This window comes from Tenrec ecaudatus, chromosome 6 (genome assembly GCF_050624435.1).
Source record: "Tenrec ecaudatus isolate mTenEca1 chromosome 6, mTenEca1.hap1, whole genome shotgun sequence".
Taxonomy (NCBI): Eukaryota; Metazoa; Chordata; class Mammalia; order Afrosoricida; family Tenrecidae; genus Tenrec; species Tenrec ecaudatus.
In genome coordinates, this window is record NC_134535.1 from 76,452,858 (window position 1) to 76,476,277 (window position 23,420).

The 23,420-nt window shown below is 38.4% G+C and overlaps 1 protein-coding gene across 1 annotated transcript; it reads left to right on the forward strand.

The window, feature by feature from the left end:
• Positions 1 to 11,773: 11,773 nt before the first annotated feature.
• Positions 11,774 to 12,700, forward strand: LOC142450900 (olfactory receptor 6C4-like). The gene has a single exon (XM_075552837.1). It carries the CDS (start codon positions 11,774 to 11,776, stop codon positions 12,698 to 12,700), a length of 927 nt encoding a protein of 308 aa, XP_075408952.1.
• Positions 12,701 to 23,420: the final 10,720 nt, after the last annotated feature.

A 23,420-nucleotide genomic window follows, 5' to 3' on the forward strand; every position in this document is an offset into this window, starting at 1 on the left:
GACCAGGGTTTTGCACCCCAACAGACTCGACTGGAAAACACTCCTAAAGGCCAACAAGCAGTCCCTGAACTAACTACAAGCTCTTCTTTCTTGTTGTTGTGTTTTGTTTTGATTTTTGTCATTGGCTTGTTGCTGTTGTTTTATTTTGTTGCTTGGCTTTACTCTGTCTTGTTTTTGTGCATGGTGTTATCTCGGCAGGTCTGTCTAAATAAGATAGGCTGGATGAACAATCTGAAGGAGAAAACAACGGGACTGACAGTTCTGGGGGGACATGGGAGAGGAGGAGGTGGGGGGAAAGGTAGTGGTGTTAACCAACCCAGGGATAAGGGAACAACAAGTGATCCAAATCGGTGGTGAGGAGGGTGTAGGAGGCCTGCTTTGGCGTGATCAATTGTAATATAACTGAGACGAATTACTGAAACCCAAATGAAGACTGAGCATGATAATGGGATAAGAGGAAAGTAAAAGGAAATAGAGGAAAGAGCAAGGAGGCAAAGGGCATATATAGAGGTCTAGATAAAGGCATGTATATATGTAAATATATTTATATATGAGGATGGGGAAATAGATCTATGTGCAGATATTTATAGGTTTAGTATTAAGGTAGCATATGGACATTGGGCTCACTCAAGTACCCCTACAATGCAAGAATACTTTGTTCTATTAAACTGGTATACAGTGATGCTCACCTTCCCGACACAATCGCTGAAGACAAAGCAGGTGATTAAGAAAATGTGGTGAAGAAAGATGATGGTACCAGGCTATCAAAAGATATAGGTCTGGAGTCTTAAAGGATTGAAGGTAAACAAGTGGCCATCTCGCTCAAAAGTAACAAAGCCCACATGGAAGAAGCACACCAGCCTGCGTGATCACGAGGTGCTAAAGGGATCAGTTATCAAGCATGAAAGAACAAAAAACCGTATCATTGTGTGCTCATCAGAACAAAAAAACATATCATTGTGAATGAGATGGGGAGTGTGGAGTGGAGACCCAAAGCCCATTTGTAGGCCACTGGACATCCCCTTACAGAAGGGTGTCGGGAGGAGATGAGCCAGTCAGTGTGCGATGTAGCAATGATGAAACATACAACCTTCCTCTAGTTCCTAAATGCTTTCTCTCCCCCAACCCCACTATCATGATCCCAGCTCTACCTTACAAATCTGGCTAGACCAGAGGATGTACACTGGTACAGAAAGGAACTGGAAACACAGGGAATCCAGGGTGGACAATCCCTTCAGAACCACTGGTGTGAGTGGCAATACTGGGAGGGTGATGGGAGGATGGGTTGGAAAGGGGGAACTGATTATAAGGATCTACATATAACCTCCTCCCTGGGGTCAGACAATAGAAATGTGGGTGAAGGGAGATGTCAGACAGTGCAAGATATGACAAAATAATAATTTATAAATGATTAAGGGTTCATGAGGGATGGGGGAGCTGGGAGGGAGGGGGAAAAATGAGAAGCTGATGCCAGGGGCTTAAGTGGAGAGCAAATGTTTTGAGAATCATGAGGGTCATCAATGTACATATGTGCTTTACACAATTGATGCATGTATGAATTGTGATAAGAGTTGTATGAGCCCCTAATAAAATGATTAAAAAATTAAATAAAATGTATAAAGATGAATATCCTACTTGTGAGCTCAAATAGACTGATGCTGACATTTTGAGTCAGAATATCATGTAGTTTATTATGCCAGAAATGTCAAATTTGGGAAGAATGACATTGTATTAATTGTCAGAAAGGAACATTTCCACATCTATCTTGAAGTATAATGCTGTCTGAGATTGGCTAGTATCTATATGACTATAAACAAGTTAATACAACCATTATTCAAATTTCAAAGCAACCAATGAAGATCGTGATGAGGAAAATGAACAATTCTGCCAACTTTTTCATTCTGAAACGGACTAAACAATCAAGATATATTGAAAAGCACTAATGATTACAATTCCAAAGTTATCCTTAGGATTTTCTGTGAGTGATTCTTCTGAAGTAGACAGACTATTGCTTCTGTGTAGTTTGTTCTTAGAAAACCATGGAAATCTGTTCACTTTGGTGACTCTGCTGGTACTGGAAACACACTGATATAGCTTCATCATAGCAACATACAAGTCACTGCAGTACAACACATTCACGGACAAGCGGTCCATGATTTGTATAGACAGGTGTTGAATTTAGATTTCGGTCTTTGATCCATCTTGAGTTCATTTTTAATGTATAGGATGAAGTATGGGTCTTGTTTCATTTTTCTGCAGACAGAGATCCAATTTTGCCAGCACCATTTGTTGAATAGATTCTGTGCATTTAATGTTTTTAAGTCCTTTGTTGAAAATCAGTTGCTTGCAGGGGAATGATTTTATTTCTGGATTTTCTATTCTCTTCTGCTGGGTTATGCCCTTTCCTTGCACTAGTACCAGGTTGTTTTGACTATCGTAGCTCTCTAATAGGCTTCTAGATTGGGTCTAGTGAGGCTTCCTACTTTATTCTTTTAAAGGAGTTCCTGGTTTGTCCCTATATAAGTGAAGTTAGTTAGTTAGTTTTACATTTCCTTACAGAAAAGGTTGGGACTTGGATAAAAACTGAATTATATTTATTGGGTTTTTTTTGGGTACAGCTAATATTTCCACAGTAGGGAGCGTTCATATCCAAGAACATGAAATTTTCTTCAATTTGTGTATGTCTCTTTTGTTTCTTGTAATAGTGTTCTGTGCTTTTCTTTGTACAAATCTTTTCGTTTCTCTGATTTGATTTATTCCCAAATATTACATCTTTTGAGGGATTGTGGTATTGTTTTCTTGATGTGTGTTGGGGTGTTCTCTTCATTAATACACAGGAATCCAACTTATTTTGGGGTGTTAATCTTGTCTTCTACTACATTTCTCAATCTTTTGATAGTTTCCAACAATAATTTTGTGGATTTTTTGCGTATGTTTTCTACGTATAATAGCATATAATATGTGAATAGTTTTATTTTGTCACTCAACTGTATTCATTTTATTTCCTTTTGTTGTCTAATGTTTCTTGTCAAGACTTCCAGGAAACTGTTGCATTGGAATGATGACAGGGGCACCATATTCTGGTTCCTGTTCACAAGGGAAATGTTTTCAGTTTTTCTCCATTGACCAAAATGCCGAACAAAGGATATCAGATGGATCTTGACTGAAAGCAGAGAATACCAGAAAGAGGTTCAGTGGTGTTTTATTGACAATGCCAAGGCACCTGACTGTGTGGATCATAACAAGCCTTAAGAAGAATGGGAATTCCAGAACACTTCATTGTGCTCATGTGGAACTTGTGGCAACAGAACAAGGGAATATTGCATGATTTAAAATCAGGAAAGATGTGCTACACAGTTGTATCCTCTCCCCCTACTTATTCAATCTGTATGTTGAGCAAAACTAAGACAAGTTGGGTTATATAAAGAAGAGTTTGGCATCAGGATTGGAGGAAGTCTTATTAACAACCTGGGATATGCAGATGACACAAGCTTGCTTTCTGAAAACAAGGAAAAATTAAATTTTGCTGATGAAAATCAAGTATTGCAACCTTCAGTATGGATTACAACCAAATACCAAGAAGACCAAAATCCTCACAACATGACCAATAGGTCACATCATGATAAATAAAAAAAGGTTGAAGTTGTCCATGATTTCACCTTTCTTCTATCCATAATCAATGCTCACAGAGGCAGCAGTCAAGAGACAAAAAATTAGTTGCATTAGATAAATCGACTACTCAAGACCTCTTATAATATTGAAAAGCAAAGATATTACTTTTAATACTCAGGGGAGTCTGATCCAAGCCATGGTATTTTCAATTGGCTCATATGAATGTGAACATTGGACATTGAATAAAGAAGACTAAAGAATAATTGATGCACTTGAATTGTGGTCCTGGAGAATAATATTGAAAGCAACATGGACTGCTGAAAGGACAAATTATCTGTCTTGGAAGAAGTATAGTCAGAGTGCTCCTTAGAGGCAAGATGACCAGACTTTGTCTTACTTACTTTGAACATGTTGCCACAAGAGACCAGTCTCTGGAGAAGGACATCATGCTTGATAAGGTAGAGGGCCAGCAAAAAAGGAAGATGGATCTTCAAGGAGATGGACTGACACCATGAGTGTAACAATGGGCTCAGGCATAGGAACAATTGCAGGGATGGTGTAGGACCATGCAGTTTCGTTGTTTTGCATGAGGTTGCTATGGGTCAAAATAATTTCAATGGCACACAACAACAGCAACAGCATCTAAGTGTCAAACTTTATGCATTCCATTTTATATTTAATCACTTCCAATTTTCCTAGATTTACATTTCATACAAGCTCCTATTATTAATTGATGTTTGCAGCTGTTTCTTCTCATAATAACTTAGCAAGGATAAACACTCTCAACCTGTTGATACTAACCTTGCTTCTTCTCTACTTTGAGATGGTTGATAGTATTTATCCTTGGTAGGAGATTATGAAAGTGACTTATTGGTGGGATCTTTCTGAAATAAACAAACAAAAAAAGCTTTCAATTTAATCATGAGGGAAAAACCAAAGGTCCAGTAGAAGGGATGCCTATCAAATGCATGATCACTAACTCCTCAAAACAGCCAAGCTCCTCAAGAAGCAGGCCAGTCTGAGAACTGTCATCATCAAGAGGAGCTCAGGAAACATGACAAATCCCCGCAATGTGTCGACTGAAACAGGAAAAGAGCCTTAGACAAGAACTAAGGACAGTTCAAATGAAACATGGACTTTGCTTAGTAATAGTGTTTCCATTCTGTTTCGTTAATTGTAATGTATGTGCCCTACCAGTGGAGGATACTAATGAGAAAGGAAACTGGCTCTATGGGAATGCTCTGTAATATCTTCTTAACTTTTCTAAACAATAGAGTATTTCCAAAGAAAAAAGTAAAAGTAAACCTGAGCACTGCAGACCAGAGAGATCACTGCTTATCTGAAAAGGGGGAAAAAGTTATTTTTAAATAACATAGAGCAAACATACTTAATCTGTAAAACTTGAAATGTTACTCTGCACATTTGGCTCAAGGCAGGGACAAATGCTATCATCTTAACTTCTGTTTAACATGTGAATGTAAATCTTAATCTCCTGGAAGAGTTCCTCCAAACCAAACCAAACTCCTAGCCATCAAGCCTTTGCCAATTCATATCCACTTTATAGGATAGGGTAGAACAGCCCCTATGGGCTTCCCAGACTGTACAAGAAAACAAAGTCCCATCTTTCTCCCCTGGAGAGGCTCATGGTTTTGAACTGTTGACCTTGCGGTTAGTAGCCCAACATGTAACTACTGTACCACCAGGACTCCTAGGTGGTACAAAGTGGTTAACCAAAAGATCAGAGGCTTGAGTCCACTCCAGGCACTGCTACAGAAAATATTGGAAAGCTGTATTTAAAAATCAATCGTTGAACTGTGACTCTCTGTGTAGGGAATGGCAAAGACAGGGAAACCCACCTGACTGGTCTGAGTCACCTGATGAGTCACCACACCAGAAATAAGGGATCTGTGAGCCTGACCATCCTTGACCAAGCCAAATAAGGACATAGTTGGGTCCCAGATATCAGGGACCCCCACTTGGGTCCCAGACAACCAGGAAAATAATAGCCTTAAAAACAAACAAACAAACAAACAAACATTGACTTTCTATTGAGCCCTTTGTATCAGTTCCTCGTGTTTCCCCCATCCCTCCCCACCCCTCAAACCCTTTTGTTCGATTATAAATTTTTTTTTTCATATCTTACACTGACCGCTGTCTCCCTTTCCCCCATGTTTTCTGTTGTTCTTTCCCCCCGGAGAGGAGTGTGTGTCGATCACTGTGATCAGTTCTCCCTTTCTCCCTATTCTTTCCCCCTGGAGAGGGTATGCGTCGATCATTGTGATCAATTCTCTATTTTTCCCTCCCCCCCCCTTTATCCTGACCCTTTTGGTATCACTATCCCCACTCCTGTTTCTGGATTCCATGTGTCTTCAGCCCCTATCTTTTTTTCTTACTTGTGTACATGTTCCAGTCTAGTCTGAATTGAGAAGCAGTACTGGGGTCCTGATAGTAGGGGGTGAGGAAGCCACAAGGAACCAGAGGAATATAGTGTGTTTTACCCATGCTTTACTGCACCCTGGGTGACTCATCCCTTCCCTGTGTTGCCTCTGTGGAGGAATTGTTACATTGTCAACAGATGGGCTTTGGGTCTCTGCTCTGACCCCATCGTTCTCAACCATATATTTTTGTTTGTTTTTTTAATGTGTCTTCTGATGCCTATTACCCTGTCCTCATGATTGCACTTCTTCCATATGGACTTGCTTCTCTGCTGTATGGCAGCTTGCGTACTTCAAGCCTTTAAGATCCCAGACGCTATATATTTTAATAGCCAGGCACCATTTGCATTCTTCACCACATTTGCTTATGCACCCGGTTTGTCTTTAGCGGTTGTGTAAGGAGGGGGAGCATCTCAGAATGCTGATTTGATGGAATAAAGTGTTTTTGAATTGAAGGAGGGGATGAGCAGAGCCCTGACGCCCGCCCACTACCACAGTGTATTGCTGAATAAATACATGTGCATAGGTCAATACCTCTATTTTTGTGGATTGATGTATTTATAGATGAATGCACCTATGCTTTGTTCCCTAGGTCCTTCCTCTGTTTCCTTTTACCTTCCTCCTGCCCCACCATCACTTTCCTCCAATTTCCTCGTCTTAGAACTTCCTCTTAGTTAGTTTGCTGTTGTTTCAAAACCCTCAGGATTTTTATCTCCTTGTTGTTGACTCTAATTCCTGAGTTTGTCCCCGTCTATGCCACTGCCTGCTCTCCTCACCCTTCCCCAGCTGTACTTAACCCTCAAAAAGGCCAATTGGTCCTGTTGTGTTAGAAGCTGATAGTAAGGGTTCAATAGAAAGCAAATGTCAGGAAATGAATGAAGGCAACCTATGTGCAAACATGCCAGATGCAATCAAAGTACGAATTGTAAAAAGAGATGTAAGAGTCTCCAATAAAATGAAAAATAAATAAAAAGAAGAGAAAATAAAAACAAACAAATTAGTTAATTTTTTAAAAAAAGAGCAAGCCATGGGAAAGTTGTTTTAAGTTTTTGAAAGTAAAAATGATGATCTGATATATAAATCCCCAGTTAAGTCAGTATTAAAAGTTGATTTTTTAAAAGGTGATGGAGCAAATTTATTCGTAACACATGAGGTCATGACAAATTGTAATTGCTCCGCAGCAAGGATTTTTGTTTGTTTCCTCATTATTTTCTTTTTTTTAAAGCTTAAAAAATTTTAAATATAATGAAATAAACAGTCCTGAGCTCAAGGGCCCCTGCCAGACATATTAAAAAGTGCCTGCCAGCTGTGAGCAGTGGCTCACTACTTTTGCCATTTTAGGTAGTGTAGACTCTCAGGAGGAGGGGGTTGGGAGGGAGTGGTCCCAAGTTATCTTAACTTTATTGTTCAGTAAACCTGCTGTGATGCTTCCTCCTAAAATAAATAAATAATCATTGAAAACCCTTTGCAGCCCAAATCTATCCCCACACCTGTAGTATCTCCAAGAGTAGAGCTCAAAGATCAAAGCTTGTTGACTTTTAGTCTTCTTGCAGTAAAGCGGGGTGGGGGGAATTAAGAAGAGTTTTTACAAAGGAAGAGTCAAAATTGTCATTATTGAAAAATAATATGCATCTGTTGAAATTCAATTGTGATAAACATAAGGAAATAAAGTTTCTCTAGATTTCTGTCCCCCTATACAAAGCTCTAGACCCATCAAACTACTCACATGACATGAAAATTAGCTCTACAGCCCCTTTCCTTCTAACTTCTGTGATCAAAACAGATAATAACACTTATCTCCCATAGAGAGCCAAGACAGTCTGGGCATTTATCCCAGAGTGAATTCCCCAAGGCCCCAAGAAGACCAGAGTGGCTATCTCCCCAGGGATTTACAGTCCAAGGGGGAACTGAGGCTGAGGAACCTGAAGGCATCTCTGTATTGTTAACACTGAGACAGGACCTGCCTGGCTCTAGGGAGATTTGATTTACATACCAAATGGCTGAAGTAAAAACATTGCTTGAAGGGAGGGAGATAGTTGCCTTTTTTCCCTTTTAAGAAGAGAGAAATCATGTTTCCTCATTTTTCCCCGATGGTGTGTCTAGGTACTCGCATAAGAAGCCTGATGTTACTCTCCTCCTATCACCTCAGGGGTAAGACTTCAAGCAAAGGGGTTCAGGGTACATATTATGTAGTGTGAGTTCAGAAGAAATCCGTCTCTGGTATATTACAACTCATGGGTGCAGTCAGGATAAAATTAATAGAGATAAGTATTTAAAAATCCAATGGTAGAATATTGGAATTTAAAGTATTAGTTGAAATGTAAAGCAAAGTTGTATGCAACATCTACATGCAAAATACTTGCAAATCGTTATGCCGATAACACGCCAGGAGGAGTTGAAACTGAAAAAGGATACCATTTAAAAACAAAGAGGTTACAAAAATTAATCAAAATATATCTAAGGCTTATATGGAGGAAAATATATAATTTTATTTGAAGACATTTTAAGATTCGAATGCCTGGAGAAGTATACTATATGTGTAGGATAAAAGATTCTATGTCCTAATGATATAAATTCTTACGAGTCTACTACAGATTCAGTGCAATTCCAATAAAAACTCCAGCAGACTGGCTCTTGAAGGCCACTAAGCAAAATTCTGATGAATTACATTGATCAAATGACCAAATAGACTCTAAAGGAAAAAGCAATAAATTGAGAGAATTTATTCTATCAGAATTTAATCGTTATTCTAAAAGTATGTTGATTAAAATATCATAGGATTGGCACAGGAATACATAAAAAGACCAATAGGAATAAAATTGAACCTAGAAACTTCCCTACGCATCTGGGTCCTTGATTTATGATAAAAGTATCATTACAATGGGCAAAAGACAGTCTTGCCAACAAATAATGCTGGAACTCTTTAGTGTGAATGTGAAAAAATATATGTGAAATTGTATAGCAATTCAGGAAAAATTAATTCCAGAGAAATTATAGACAAATTCGGAAGACAAAACATCAAATTTTAAGACAAAATTTTTTGACGAAATTGGTGTAGGAAAACAAATTTTAAAAAATCATTTTATTAGAGGCTCATACAACTCTTATCACAATCCATACATAAATCAATTGTGTAAAGCACATTTGTACATTCATTGCCCTCATGATTCTCAAAACATTTGCTCTCCCAGGAAAAAATTTCTTAAATAAGACACAAGTAATTAATAGATTTAACAACTATATTAATTTGAATAATATGTATATGTATATCAAAAAGACCAGAGTGGATGGAGTAGAAGATATTTGTAACTCATACACCAAAAATTAACTATATTTAGAATACATAAAGAGCTTTGATATTAAAAAAGGTAGGTAATTCAATAGGAGAAAAATGGACGAGGAATGTAAATGGCCGAAACAAACTTCGATCGTTTTTCAGTTCCAGTAGTGATCAAGAGGAAAGCAAAGTAAACTGCATGCGTTCCATTTTACATCAGTCACAGGGGCCATCATGACAATGTAAGAATACCAAGTGAGGGGGACGTGGAATCGAAGGGCAATGAACACTGCAGGGGTGGTGATGCCATAAGCAGTTCAACCAATTTATTTACAACCAGTTTGTCATCAACTAGTAGAGTTGAAATTAAACATAGCTAGTACTCTATCTAGCAAGTGTATTCCTGGATCAATTTCAAAGGGAAATTTGGAGCTATGTAATAGAGTGATGCATTTCATAATTTATCATAAATGGAAGGGAGAGGGAAATTCTTATCAACTGAATGAAGTGAAATACATTATTGTAAACTCATAAACAAAATACTATAATAAAAATGGATGGCCCAGTGCCACAACTACAATATAAATGCATATTAACTATATAATTGAATAGAAGTCATACAGGAAAGTATACAAGCAATGCACTTCCATTTTTACCAAGTTCAAAAAGAGGAACACTAAACTGCATTGCTTAAGGATTTATATTTAATTTTTTTAACTTATAAACTAAAACCATTTAGCTGATTGAAAATTTTGCACATCTAAATACAGACATATACAAGACAAGCCTCTAAAGATAACTCCAATAATTAGATAAGATTATATGTGTAACAAACTTGGTCCCTACTCTAAAATAAGAAAAATGCACCTACTGTGTCTTCAGCCACATATGTTTTATTCTCCTTCTTCAAAAATGATCTTTGTAGTAAACTAGGAGAAAGAAATGAACAGAAAATAGTAGTTAACAGAATAATATATGTTTATGTTTGGTTGTATGTGCTGTACAGATAATCCCAGCAATGATATATTTGTATTGAGAATAGAAATATGAGAAACATTGTCACCAATTTCTAGAAACCTCAATCTAGTTTCATAAAAACAAACTAAACCAAACCCATCGTCATACATCTGATGGCATAGCAACCCTATTTTGTGTTGCGAGAGCTGTAGACCCCACCTCATAGTACCTGATCTAGTGCCATAGAGGGATGTAAAAACAAATTATAAATAAACATCTCACAGTTTGGGAAGTGAATTGATTTCTGATGAATTTGAAAGAAGTGTATCTGACCAAGCAGCCATCTATTTAAAAAAAGACTATTATCATGTGTGTTTTAGAAAAGTAGAAGTATTTTAAAAAGAGGTCTATGAGATACTTTCAAAAGGTGGGACTTGTCAATAACTTGAAATTTATGTCACCACTGCGCTGGTATATTCTAGTAATGTCGGAATGATAATTTTCTCTAACCATCTGCAGAGGGCTTACCCACGGCTCTCCTCCTCTCAGACTCACAGGCAGTGGCTGATTCTCTCATTTCATCTTCAGTGTGGTCTCCCTGCATCTTCTTCCTCTAGATGTGTCCTCATAATTTATTCACAAAGCTGTCAACTATTGTGGTCCACCATCACCTTAACTTTTCTTCTTCAGGAATGTGACCCCAATGTTTCTGCTCTGTAAGGAACTGATAATGTCTGAGCCAGTCTATCCAACCAAAACAACAACAACAAAAACTGCAAAAAGCCAGTCCTCTCCTTTTTAAAATACCAACATAATTTATTAAAGATCACAAAATATAGAGTATTCTCAATCTAACAAACTCTTCTCTTTTAAGTCTCTCAGTGCTACCTTTTTATATATCATGTTTTCCTTTTTTGCTCCACTTAAATAGACTCTCTTTCTCTCTCTCTTTCTCTCAGGAACTTAGATTAAATTCTAGTTTGAATTATTTGGGTGCATAGAACATTGAATAATCTACTTATCTACTTAAGTCTTATAAAAGTGGATGTTTTCATGAAGGAGCACGCCAGGAGGTGATCAGGTAATGGACAGAAAAACTTATTTTTTATAACTTGGAGACTCTCATATGATATCTCACCTTCGATTCACTCTTTAGAATAAACAAAATAATTGTCCAATGCATTTATCAAGATTATGAAAGTTATGCACACTTTGCTTCTAGTTTCCAAAATTAGTATTTTTTACAGACAAAATTAGTCATTCTACAAACATGGACTATGAAATTAAACCACTGTGAATCTGGAAGAAAATGCAAGGTTATTGCCAAAGATCACAGGTCAGTACAACCAAAACCTGATGATCTGCTCCCATATATGTTGTATCCTAGACAACCCCGTGTGGCAGTTCATTTTCATGACTGGGAATTAACTGGCAGCACCTAATAATAACAACAACACCTCACTTTTGCATAGATACCTATTAAAGTTCAACCATGAAAAATCAAACACTTACTGAGTTTATTCTGTTGGGTCTCACCTATCAACCTCACCTCCAAGTGGTGATATTCATCTTTCTGTTACTGGCCTACTTGATGAGTGTCTTAGGAAATCTGGTCATCATCACACTCACTCTCATAGATCCCAACCTCAAGACGCCAATGTATTTCTTCCTCCGAAACTTCTCCTTCTTAGAAATACTCTTCACATCTATTTTCATTCCCAGATTGCTGACCAGTTTGACAACAGGAAATAAGGTCATAAGCTTTACTGGCTGCTTGACTCAGTACTTTTTTGCTATACTACTTGGGGCAACAGAGTTTTACCTCCTGGCCTCTATGTCCTATGACCGCTATGTGGCCATCTGTAAACCCCTTCATTACTTAACCATCATGAGCAGCCAGGTCTGCATGCAACTTGTATTCTGCTCCTGGATGGGAGGTCTTCTTTCTATCTTACCACCAATCATTCTGGTAAGCCAAATTGATTTTTGTGCTTCCAATGTACTGAATCAATATTACTGTGACTACAAACCTCTTTTGAAGATTGCGTGTTCGGATACAAGTGTCCTACAACTGATAGTCATCCTTTTAGCGGTTTTGAATCTGGTGGTTACTCTGATGCTAGTGATACTTTCTTACACCTACATTATCAGGACCATTCTGAGAATCCCTTCGGCCCAGCAAAGGAAAAAGGCCTTTTCTACTTGTTCCTCTCACATGATTGTCGTCTCCCTCTCTTATGGCAGCTGCATCTTTTTATATATGAATCCATCACCAAAGAAAGGAGGTGATTTTGACAAAGAAATATCTCTACTGGTAACATCGCTGAGCCCCTTGTTAAATCCTTTTATTTACACCCTAAGGAATCAGCAGGTAAAGCAAGCCCTCAAGAACATAGTAAATAAGGTTTTGAAGTTCTAACAATCAGACTATTTTAATGGATAAAATATTGAATAGCAAGGGTTTTAATAAGTATTTATTGTCTACTATGTTTCAGGTAATAGGCTAAGCACTGAGAATAGAAATATGAGAAACATAGTTGGCAATTCTAGTAATCTCCTATCTGGTATTAAAATGAAACATAACTCACCACCATCAAGTTCATTCTCACTCACAGAAACCCTATCTAGTATTATAGAGGACTATAAAAACAAATATACTTAAAATAATTATATATTATTACAAATGAAAAGTGAGAATGCATAGAAGAGACTTGAGACGAATAATTTTACTCTTTATTCCAGGAAATGTTTCCCTTGAGAGGTGAAATTTGAAAGCAAAACATAGTCTATGACAATAAGAGCAGGAGAATATGAATTGAGAGTGAAAGGCAGAGGCCTGACCTTGAAAACAATTTGCGGCACACTGATGCATGAGTTGGGCATTACTGAGCCAAGAGAAGTTATAAAAACAAAGGTGATACTTGTTTTGTTTGGGGAATATACCTTTGATGCTAAAGTAGAAAATAGATATAATTCAATAACTACAATAAGTGACAATACCTCAAAAAGTGATACAGTGGCATACTACTTGAATAATAATAGAAATAAACTCTTGATACATGCTACAATATGGATTGAGTGGTAACCTTATGATGAGTAAAATAAGTCCATCACAAAAGAACAAATACAATATGAACTTGCTTCACTTATATAAAAACCAAAGGACAATGTATAGAAGCCAAGGTGTGTAAGTGCTTATCTGGGGTGGAAGGGAGGAGGAAAAGAGGTATTATAGCTTCTACAAGCCAGAGTTTCAGTTTCCAGTGATTAAGGATAGGCTTGTACAGATGGCTACTGTAACTGCTGCAAATAAGTCACAAGCCTCCTGTCAACTTGAGTGAATGGGGTGAAGTCTGTCAATTAGGTCATAGCCAACGGTTCCTCTGTGTGGGCATGACATTCTCCTGAGGATTCTGGGAACTGCAGTCTTTCTCCCTGGAGGCAAGACACACTCTCTTCCTGCTTTACTTTCCTGTTATCAAGCCACAAGGAGCTATGCTGATGGCAGCCAGAGTTGTGGAGCTAGAGAAGCTATATGGAGACCCATGATAGTGCTGAGATGCTTCCACCACCACTGGATGCACAAGATTTTCCATCAACTTGTCTGCGATCTTCCTACATTCAGCATCATTTCAAGTCTTCTGTGAGTCTTAAGAGGAATTACAGACTGGTATTGGACATATTGGCTAATATCAAACTTGATCTGGACTGGGCTTGGATGTTTTCTTAGTATACAATTACTCTTTGATATAAAACTGTCCCACACATGTTTTTCTACTCAGACTAAAACACCTATACAAAATTGAATTGGAAAAGGTTGAGTTATAATAAAAATGAGTAATTCATGTATCTGTTTGTGTATTTGAGGGGATATGGTTCCATGGTTTAGACATATAAGGTCATAGTTCCATAGAATAGCCATGTTAATTGGCCTATATGATTAGTCAAGTTCTATCTCCCAATTGGGCTACAGACTAGCACAGTTCCTAGTCTTCAAAGAGTTAAAAGTCTCCCATGTTTACAAGAGTCATCCAAGAGAAAACAATTGGTTTCCACTCACCTGGAACATCACAGGATGATGAGGAGTCAGGAATAGGAAAAGGAATTGAATGTGTGGCTAATTGATTCCATATATCTTTTACCATGAGACCAGAAGAACTGGATAGTGCACAGCTAACATAGGTAAATTTTTGATCAATGATTTAATAAAAGAATTCTGATTAAAATGAGGAAAATGCAAAACAGAATTTTGAATTTTTGTAGAATCCAGACTATCTGGAGCCATAGGAAATGGATGAAGCCCTGTGGCACAATGATATGCTTAATGTGGCTCTTCTATCCTTAGTCTTTGTAGTTTCCATCCAAACCACTGGGTGCGACTGAGCATACTGGTGTATTTCCATTTTCTTGATGGTCTGACTAAGAGAAGGTGGGGGAAGATAATGGCAAGATTATATTATTTTGTTGTAAGTTACTGTTAACAGGACTAATTGTGATTCTACAACTTGAAACTCAGACATGGGACTGGTATATTTTGCCATCTTGCTGAGTATAAAATGAGCCTTCTCAGAAGCAGGGGGTAGGATCTCATTATATTCAAGAGAGTCAGGAAATGGAGTACATCTTTTGAACCCCAAAATATCTGTGCACTGAATTTCATTAGTCCAGGAGACAGAGATGTGACACCAGAAGAGTGGAAGAAGAGTGCAGCAGCTGAACAAAGAGTCCAAGACAGAGCAGTGGTTTCCCAGGCCATAAAGCTTTGTGAAGTGTATGCTTCAGACACTGAATTGGGGGTGTTAGGTTGGCTAATTCACCAAGCTATGGCAGAGTTGAAACTTATATAATCATTCCATGCCCTTTGGGTATTAACAGGCAAAACTAAAAGATCTTTGGAAAACTGTCAGAAGAGGACAGAGGCAAGACCATGATGAAGATGTCATGGTCAGAAAGAAACCTAGCTGGTGGGCACAACAGAGAATAGTTTGTCCTGATCAAAGAACTGTATCTTAACATTTCTGATCCTTATTTGTAACCTGTTTGCTTCCCTGATAAACTCCATAATCATAAGGATGATCTCTGAGTCTGCTCAACCAATGCAAAAAAAGAATGTCATGAGAGGGCAGGTAAGATGATTGGAAGGTGAAAGTATGTCTGACCCCAGCTCATAGGAGTCAGGTTTGGGGGAGGAGGTGATTCTCCTCCTCTTTACTTGTGACGACAGAAGAGGTCAAACACTGCTTCTAAGTGCATTTTTTTTACAACCCTCATTACCTTGAGGTAATCTCTAAACCTTAAATCAACAATATCCCCTGAAGTCTTCGTAAAACTGGACAAAAGTTTAACTTAGCTACTCAAGGTCAGCTGCCTTGGACAGTATGTGCTTTAAGATATACCTCTATGGGATCAAATTTGCAACATTAACACAAAAAATTATATAGGAACCTTAAAAGACAATGAACTTATTGTGTTAATGGGAGGGATAACTCAGAACAGTAGAGAAAGGTTTAATAATTCAAAATATTATCACTGAATTTCACCCATAGAAACTGTTGAAGTGGTGCATGTTTTACTGTATATCTTCTCAACAACAAAAAGAATATTTTCTAAAGCAAGGTGGCAGCATAGTCAGGCACTTCATAATGTCCCTTTTTAACAAAGACCCAAGAAAATAAGTTAACCAGAGATGTATGGGAACCTTGAGCATCAAAGGCAATATTGAAGAATAGACTGAGTGCTGAGTGTCATCATGGATTGCCAGTACCCTGTCAGCCAAGCCTGCACAGTACAGTTGCACTGAGACAGAGCAATCAGCATTCCATCTTTCACTTGGTTCAGCCAATCAGGGGAAACTGTGCATCCACATTCTGGGCCATGCAGGAATACTGAGACCCTGTGAAGGTTAAGGGCATTCATCTCACCCAGCATGCTCCCTTTCTGCCACAAGCCCACACACCTGTAGCACACCCCTGCCCACCCCACCCCACACACACATGATTATAAACCAGTGGCACCAACAACCACCCTACCCTCTGAGCCAGGGTCCACAGTCTGGTATAGCCCACCCCTTCATTCAGCTACTAATACTAAGGATGCAAGGATCAGAAGCACTGCCTTCTTTGTCTGGCCACCAAAGCCAACATGTCACACAATGGGACCTACACACCAATGGCACCTGCTTCCCCACCCAGTGGACCAGGAACCAGCCAACTGGAGGTGCTCATATCTATGCCCAGCCTCTCATAGAAGGGTCTCACAACAGCAGTGCCTCCTACTCCCTCCAGCCACCAGGTATTCAGACCTATAATGTGGTCAGAGTCACCTGCATATCCTACCTAGTCAGATATAGCAAAACAAAACAAAGTATCATGATGCAGAAAACATACATACAATAAATAAATACTCATTTATGTAGGGCCCCTGGATGCCTTACAAAGAATACACAATATCAAATCACATAAGCAAGCAGGAAAAGATATTTTAGCAAGAGGCTAAGCAAATTAAAAATCAAGACAACAGAAAACCTTCCAGAGGAAGAAATGTTCATGGGACTGCCTAAAAAAATGAAAATGTTAATTATAGGGTCTCCAAGAGATTAAGGACTCCACAAGAAAAGCGTGTGAAACACAAACAATATCAAGGGAAAGACAGGCAGAACAATAAAACAATTTAGGAAAACAACACAAAAGAAACAAAATGGTAAATTAGAAACATAACTTAAAATAATATGAAAACAGTAACTATAACTTCAAAAGATTAATGTAAAATGTCAGAAACAAGCAATATAATAGGAGGATATGGTGGAAAATTGAAGCAATGGAACACAGATATAGCAAGATAAAGGAGTTGTGATGGGCCAGGTTGACTAGAGAAACAAATCCAGAGACACTCATACATGCATGAGAACTTTATATCAAGAAGTAATCATACCTGTGGAAAACATCCCAACCCAGTCCACCTCAAGTCCATAAACCTGATTATAGTCCCTAAGTCCCTCTGCACACTCATGCAACCACATGCAATGATGCAGAATGCAGGAAGATCGCAAGCTGGTGGGAACAAAGTCGTGTGGATCCAAGGGTAAAGTTCATCACAGGGTTCTAGCCAGTGTCAGCCAGCAGAAGGTGAAAGCACAGGGAGATGACAGGGCATTCCCAAGGCCCTCCTTATGAGAAGGCCACGTCCACGTGTGTTTCACATCCATAAGGAGGCATCAGCAGACTGTGACCTGACGAACAGCTTGAATTCCACCCCGACACTTTTACATATTTCAGTTACAAAAGTAGAATTGAATCAAGGAAGGATGAATTGGTAAGGTGAATTTATAGCCAAAGCTCTCAAAACTAAACAGCAGAAAAATCAGAAAAACAAAAAGAATTTGGCAAAAGCTTGGGAATTATGTGGGAAATTACCAAGAGGAATAATTTATGTGATACAGCTTCCAGGGACAGGAAAAGAGCAAAAAGTACAGAGAAATGGAGTTGCTGAAAGAAAACGTCCCCACCACCAGCATTATACGGAAATTTAATGCTATTCTGTCACCCAGATTATTTTCTAGCCCTGTATGTTTGTAACTTGCTTGTTCCTTCATAGCCCATTGAGTATGTGTGTGCAATTTCAAATTGTCTGTCGTCTCTAAAGATATCATGGTGTTGTTATGGAATTAATTTGGTAATTGTATATTGATTCATTTATCTTGAATTTGCTTTGTTTTCATGTATCTGGACAAGGGGTGAAATTGCTATGCTGGTCAATGGTGTGGTATCTCTTGACTGCTAACCACATATCTCCTGATGGTTTTGATAGTGGGTGGGACAGTGGGCCTTCATTGCTGTCATTCAGAGTAGCTGAGCTGGGTGGGGTGGTGTACTATTTGTCATGTACACAGTAGTGTTGAGTGAATGATTATACTCAAACAGTGGGCAGCATGGCTATAACTTGGTAGATTCCCTGATTTCTGACTGATTGAGGGGATATGAAAAGAAAAAAAGGAAATGGAGGGGTGAGGGAGAAAGAGGGAAAATATAAGAAGAAATAAATAGGGACAAGGAAAGCAAAATTATAAAAGGATGCAGTCCATCCACAAGTGCTAGCTACCAATCATGGCTTTGATGAGAGGGGAAGGAAGGGCTCTATTTACCATGGAGGAGGCAGGGAGTGATCCTGTGTGGTAAAAAAAAGGGAAGATTTTCAGGGAAGGTAAGGAGATCATGGATCACTTATGTGGGAGTCTATGCAGCCCTGGGTAAGCAGTGTTAAGCTGTATCTCATCCTGAGGAACATACTACATGCAATTCAAAGTGGACATTCTGTGCCAAGACAGTTGGCAATGTTCAGTTCCATATATTTCCTTTTTGTGTTCATTCAGTTTGTTCCTGTAATTGGTATTGATCCATCTTTTACTTTAAAGCCCCGGGTTCTAGTATTATCATCTGTATTCATTTTACATGGTTTCTCTGGTCTTTGTTGTACAATCTTTATATTTTGCTATTTTCTACATACATTCTATCTCATAATCACAATAATTAGTTTTAAATACAATATAATAATTAAAGTATTGCAAATATAAGATCACTCTACAGCATATACCACCATAACCTTTTAAAAGTTAATTTTAACTAAGAGATTAGCAATTTTTAATTTAATGTTTGATATGACCAACCAACATTCCTAGATCTGCATAACCATTTGATAAAGAACAACTGGATTATACAGCATGTAGCCCCGTTTTGAAAAAGCAATGTTTTCAGCCACTCATTTAACTCTATAAAGGAGTAACCCTCTGTAATGGACATTTCTGTAGATAATAACTTTATTTGTTGTCTTCGGCTATTCCTGTTTGAAATGGAGAAAATGAATGTAATTAATGTATACTTTGAGCTCACGTGGGAGTGGAGAAATCGCTATTTGAATTTCTCTGACCTGCTCAAGAAAATGGCTGACAGAAGGTCTAAATGACTGACAAAAAGCCTGTCTCTGGCTTGATGCTGTCAGAGGTCTAATCCCATATTTTTGTATCAATGAAATAGTTTAAATACAGATTAAGATAAGCTAAATAAGGATTAAACTTGACTTTTTGAAGAATTGAGTTTAGGATCTGATTCTACTTTGTTTATACGGATTTATTCTGCTTATTATTGTTGATATAATGATTGATAGAAATAATTATTGGGACGCAAGAAAATAGAGAGGTTGTAAGCCCACTTGCCTTGAAATGGGCTAGGACACGCCTGCAAAGAAAGCTCTGAAAAGATAAGCGCCACCCAGTGCTTTGGAGTACTCAGGATGTTTGTATTTGAAGAGTTTTGCCTAGGGGACCATTGTTGACTGATTGAAGAAAAAGGAACTCTGTGGCTTTTTGAATTTTGAACTAGTGGTTTTTGTCAGAAGCTGGAAAAAATCTGGAACCATGAAGAACATTTCTCTCTAGGATTGAATGTTAAAGAAAGCCTATGAGCAGGCTGAAATGCTTGCTAGGTGACCACCTGGATCCACTTGTTGAGTGGAAGTGGGAGAAATGCAGCAGTAAAGAGATGTCTTGAGTCTGGCGAATGACACCTGCAGAACTGGTTTACAGGAACTAGAGGAGAAGATGAGAGCAAGTTGACTGGTCTGAAGTTCGTGACCTAGCCCAAGGGGCCTAGGGTTGTTGAGAATTTGTGATGGATCCATGGGCTAAAGGCAAGGCGACCAGTGAGCACCCTGGTGAGGCTAAGTGAGACAACCCACATTGAGTTGACCAGAACCTGACCAGATGAAGAGAAGATTTTTGAGCCTGTGAACTGGTGCATATTGTTGCTGGCTTTATGGATGGCCTGTCCTGATTTGGCTTTGCTTATGGATGTGGGCTTCAGAAGGTTTCAACTGGAATGAAGATGATTGTCTCCTCAGAGCACTGAGTTGATGTAAGTGGACAGTATAGAAATTGGATACTGAAAATCGGGAGGATAAAGGCTTATAGACTTTCATAAGTGGGGAAATGTATTTATTGGAATATGTTCATAGGATTATGGTGTAAGTGCTCACATAAGTATAGGATATTTTTGTTTTGTTCATTTATAGAATGTTATATTTAAATGAGGGTAGCACATTTTTTAATTGTTTGCATTTTAGTTTTATCCTGTTTGGAACAGATATGATTTTATTGTTTGTTTGAAAATTATATTTGGCTAAAAAGTTCTGTGAAAGTGTCAAATTGACAAGGGGTGGTCTGTGGTAGTTACATATTCTGTTGTCAATTTGAGACTTAATTGTGAAAGGGTGGAATTTAGCCTGTCAATCAGGTCACAGCTTGATGACCTCATTTTGAGGCACTAAGGAGAACAAAGAGCTTGCTGGAGGCAGTACTGATCCACACTCTGTGAGACATCCCTGTTGAGAACATATGGAGAGGGGGTGATGGAGCTAGAGTTCTGGAGCTGGAGGAACCACGTAGAGACACCAGCCAGCACTGAGATATTTACACCATCTCTGGATCCACAAGACTTTCCACCCACTGGCCTGTAATCTTCCTGCATTCAGCATCATTGCATGTGTTATATAAATCTGAAGAGGAATTTATAGATCGATATCTGGCATGTGGGATAATTCCAAACTTATGGAGTTGATCTGGATTGGGCTGGTATGTTTTCTCAATATTCAATTGCTCTTATATATTTGAGTATCTCTTTCTTATCTGAGTATCTATGATTTTTTCTTTAGTCTACCCAGACTAACACAGTAGTCTCTTTAGCAGATGGTGCTGCTAAAACCAGATAACTTTTTCATATAAAAGAAACAAAATCCAGATTTCACAACAAATAGAGAAACCAGTCTAAGATGGATCAAAGATCTAGGTGTAAAAACTAAAACTATAAGGCCGTAAGAAAAAGCAGGTGTGGGGAAAAGCTGTTTGTTCCTTCGGCAAATGGGACAGGACCAACACATTTCATAACTCAAGGTCGTGGAAGGATGGTGACAGCTTATCCCAGGGAGCTGATTGAAGCAACTGTTGGTCTGTTTCTCTGCCTGAGATAAATGGACACTTTGTCCCTTGTTCCCTGGAAAAGGCTGCAGAAAGCAGCCACCTGAAAGTTTATCAATTTCTTCATGTTCCCAACCTTGTCCTTCCCTCCCATCTGTGTATAACTTTACTGAAGTATTAATGCTTCCTTGTATGCCTCACGAATTTTAAATCACCCTTTGCATAATCCTGGCATGAGCATGCTGGATATGTGACCTGAGGACTATATAAGCTTGCTCTTAATAAAGCTCCGGACCTGGCATGACTTACTGCAGAACTCTTTCCCTGATTTTTGGTTCGTCTCTTTGTATATGTTTTATCTTGCAGATTGTATCCTCTCAAACCTGTTCAATTTGTAAGATGAGTAAGTCTCTACATTATCTTACAAGTAGGAACAAATTTTGGAGCAACAAACATGGATACATGGCAATAAATACATTATCAAAATGGTTAATACCAGTTCAGTTCAGCTCATTAATGCCTATGATACAAATCTTTTTGCTTTCCATTTCATGTCTGATGACTTCCAATGGCATTGATTCATGTTTTTTTTTGTTCTATGTTCCATTATTAATAAATATTCGCAGCTGTTTCTTCTTATTTTGAGTCCTGTCCCTCCAGCAAATGAAGGCTTTTCTCCATCCATATCATTATGGTTCATTCTCCAGGAAAGCAGCTCTTCCTCAGTCATATTTTCAGTGCCTTCTGACCTAAGGGGCTCATTTTCTATCACTACCTCTGAAAATGGACTGTGGCTAATCATGAGTTGTTCAGTGTCTGGCTTGTTCTCTTCATATGACTTTCAGTGGCTAATTCCAAGTTTTCTTAATCACAATTAGCTCTATCAACATTCCCTTACAACTAAATTATATGATCCTGTCAGCATCTTCTCCATCCACCTCTTAACTATATCCTTAGGAAAAAAGTCATTTGGTGAGACTTATAAAGGCTATAACTAGAGACTTATAAAGACAATAACTTGACTATATCAAGCAACTCATTGCATTCTAGCAACCCTATGTACAACAGAATAAAGCACTATGTGGCCCTTCAATACCTTCACAGTCTTTGCTACTATGTTTGTTCCTATTGTTGCAACTACTGTGTCAATGTATCCCATCAAGGGACTTCCTCCTTTTTCACTGACCTTTTTTTTTTTTTACCAACCATGATGTCTGTGTTAGACCCGGTAGACTAGAGAAACAAATTCATAAACACACATATGTATATAAGAAAAGGTTTATATATGAGAGCAATTGAAAATTGAGAAAACATCCCCACCCAGTCCAGATCAAGTTCATAAGTCCAATATTTGCCAATATGTCCCATAACAATCTATAAAGTCCTCTCCAGACTCACGAAACACATGATATGACACTGAATGCAGGAAGATCACAGGCCAGTGGGTGGGAAGTCTTGTGGATTCAGTGGCACTATAAGCATCTCAGCACTGGCAGGGGTCTCCACATGGTTCCTTCAGCTCTGAAACTCTGACTACCTCAGGGTAGCTTCATGTGGCTTCCCCTCAGAAATGTCTCACAGGGAGTGAGCAGAGAGAGAGAGCCTCCTGCCTCCAGGGAGGAAAGTACGAGAGCTCCCAGAATCCTCAGGAGAAGATCATGCCCACCCAGAGGACTCATTGGCTATATGCTGATTGACAGGCTAGACTCCACCCCTTCATTTGTAATCCTCAAATTGACACCAGATTATGTAACTACCACAATGTCTTCAAAGATTGATAACATGCCCAAAGTAAATGAGATAAAGACTCACCACTCCCACTTCTAAAGAGCATTCTGACTTACTTTTTCCAACATAGTTGTTCACCCTTCTGGTGTACATGATATGTTCAATATTTTTCACCAACATCAAAATTTATGTGCATGTATTATTTTTTGGTCTTCCTTTTTCATTGGCCACCTTTCACGTTCATATGATAATATAGCTTGAGTCAGGTACACCTTGGTCCTAAAAGTGACATTGTCAAGCGCTCATTTGCAATAGATTTGCCCAGTGCAATAGGTCTTTTAATTCTAAACTTTAATAGTTTTGATTGTGGATTCAAGTAAACTTAAATTTTTGAAAACTTCCATCTTTTCTCTGTTTATTGTAAAGTTGCTTATTGTTTTAGTTTTGA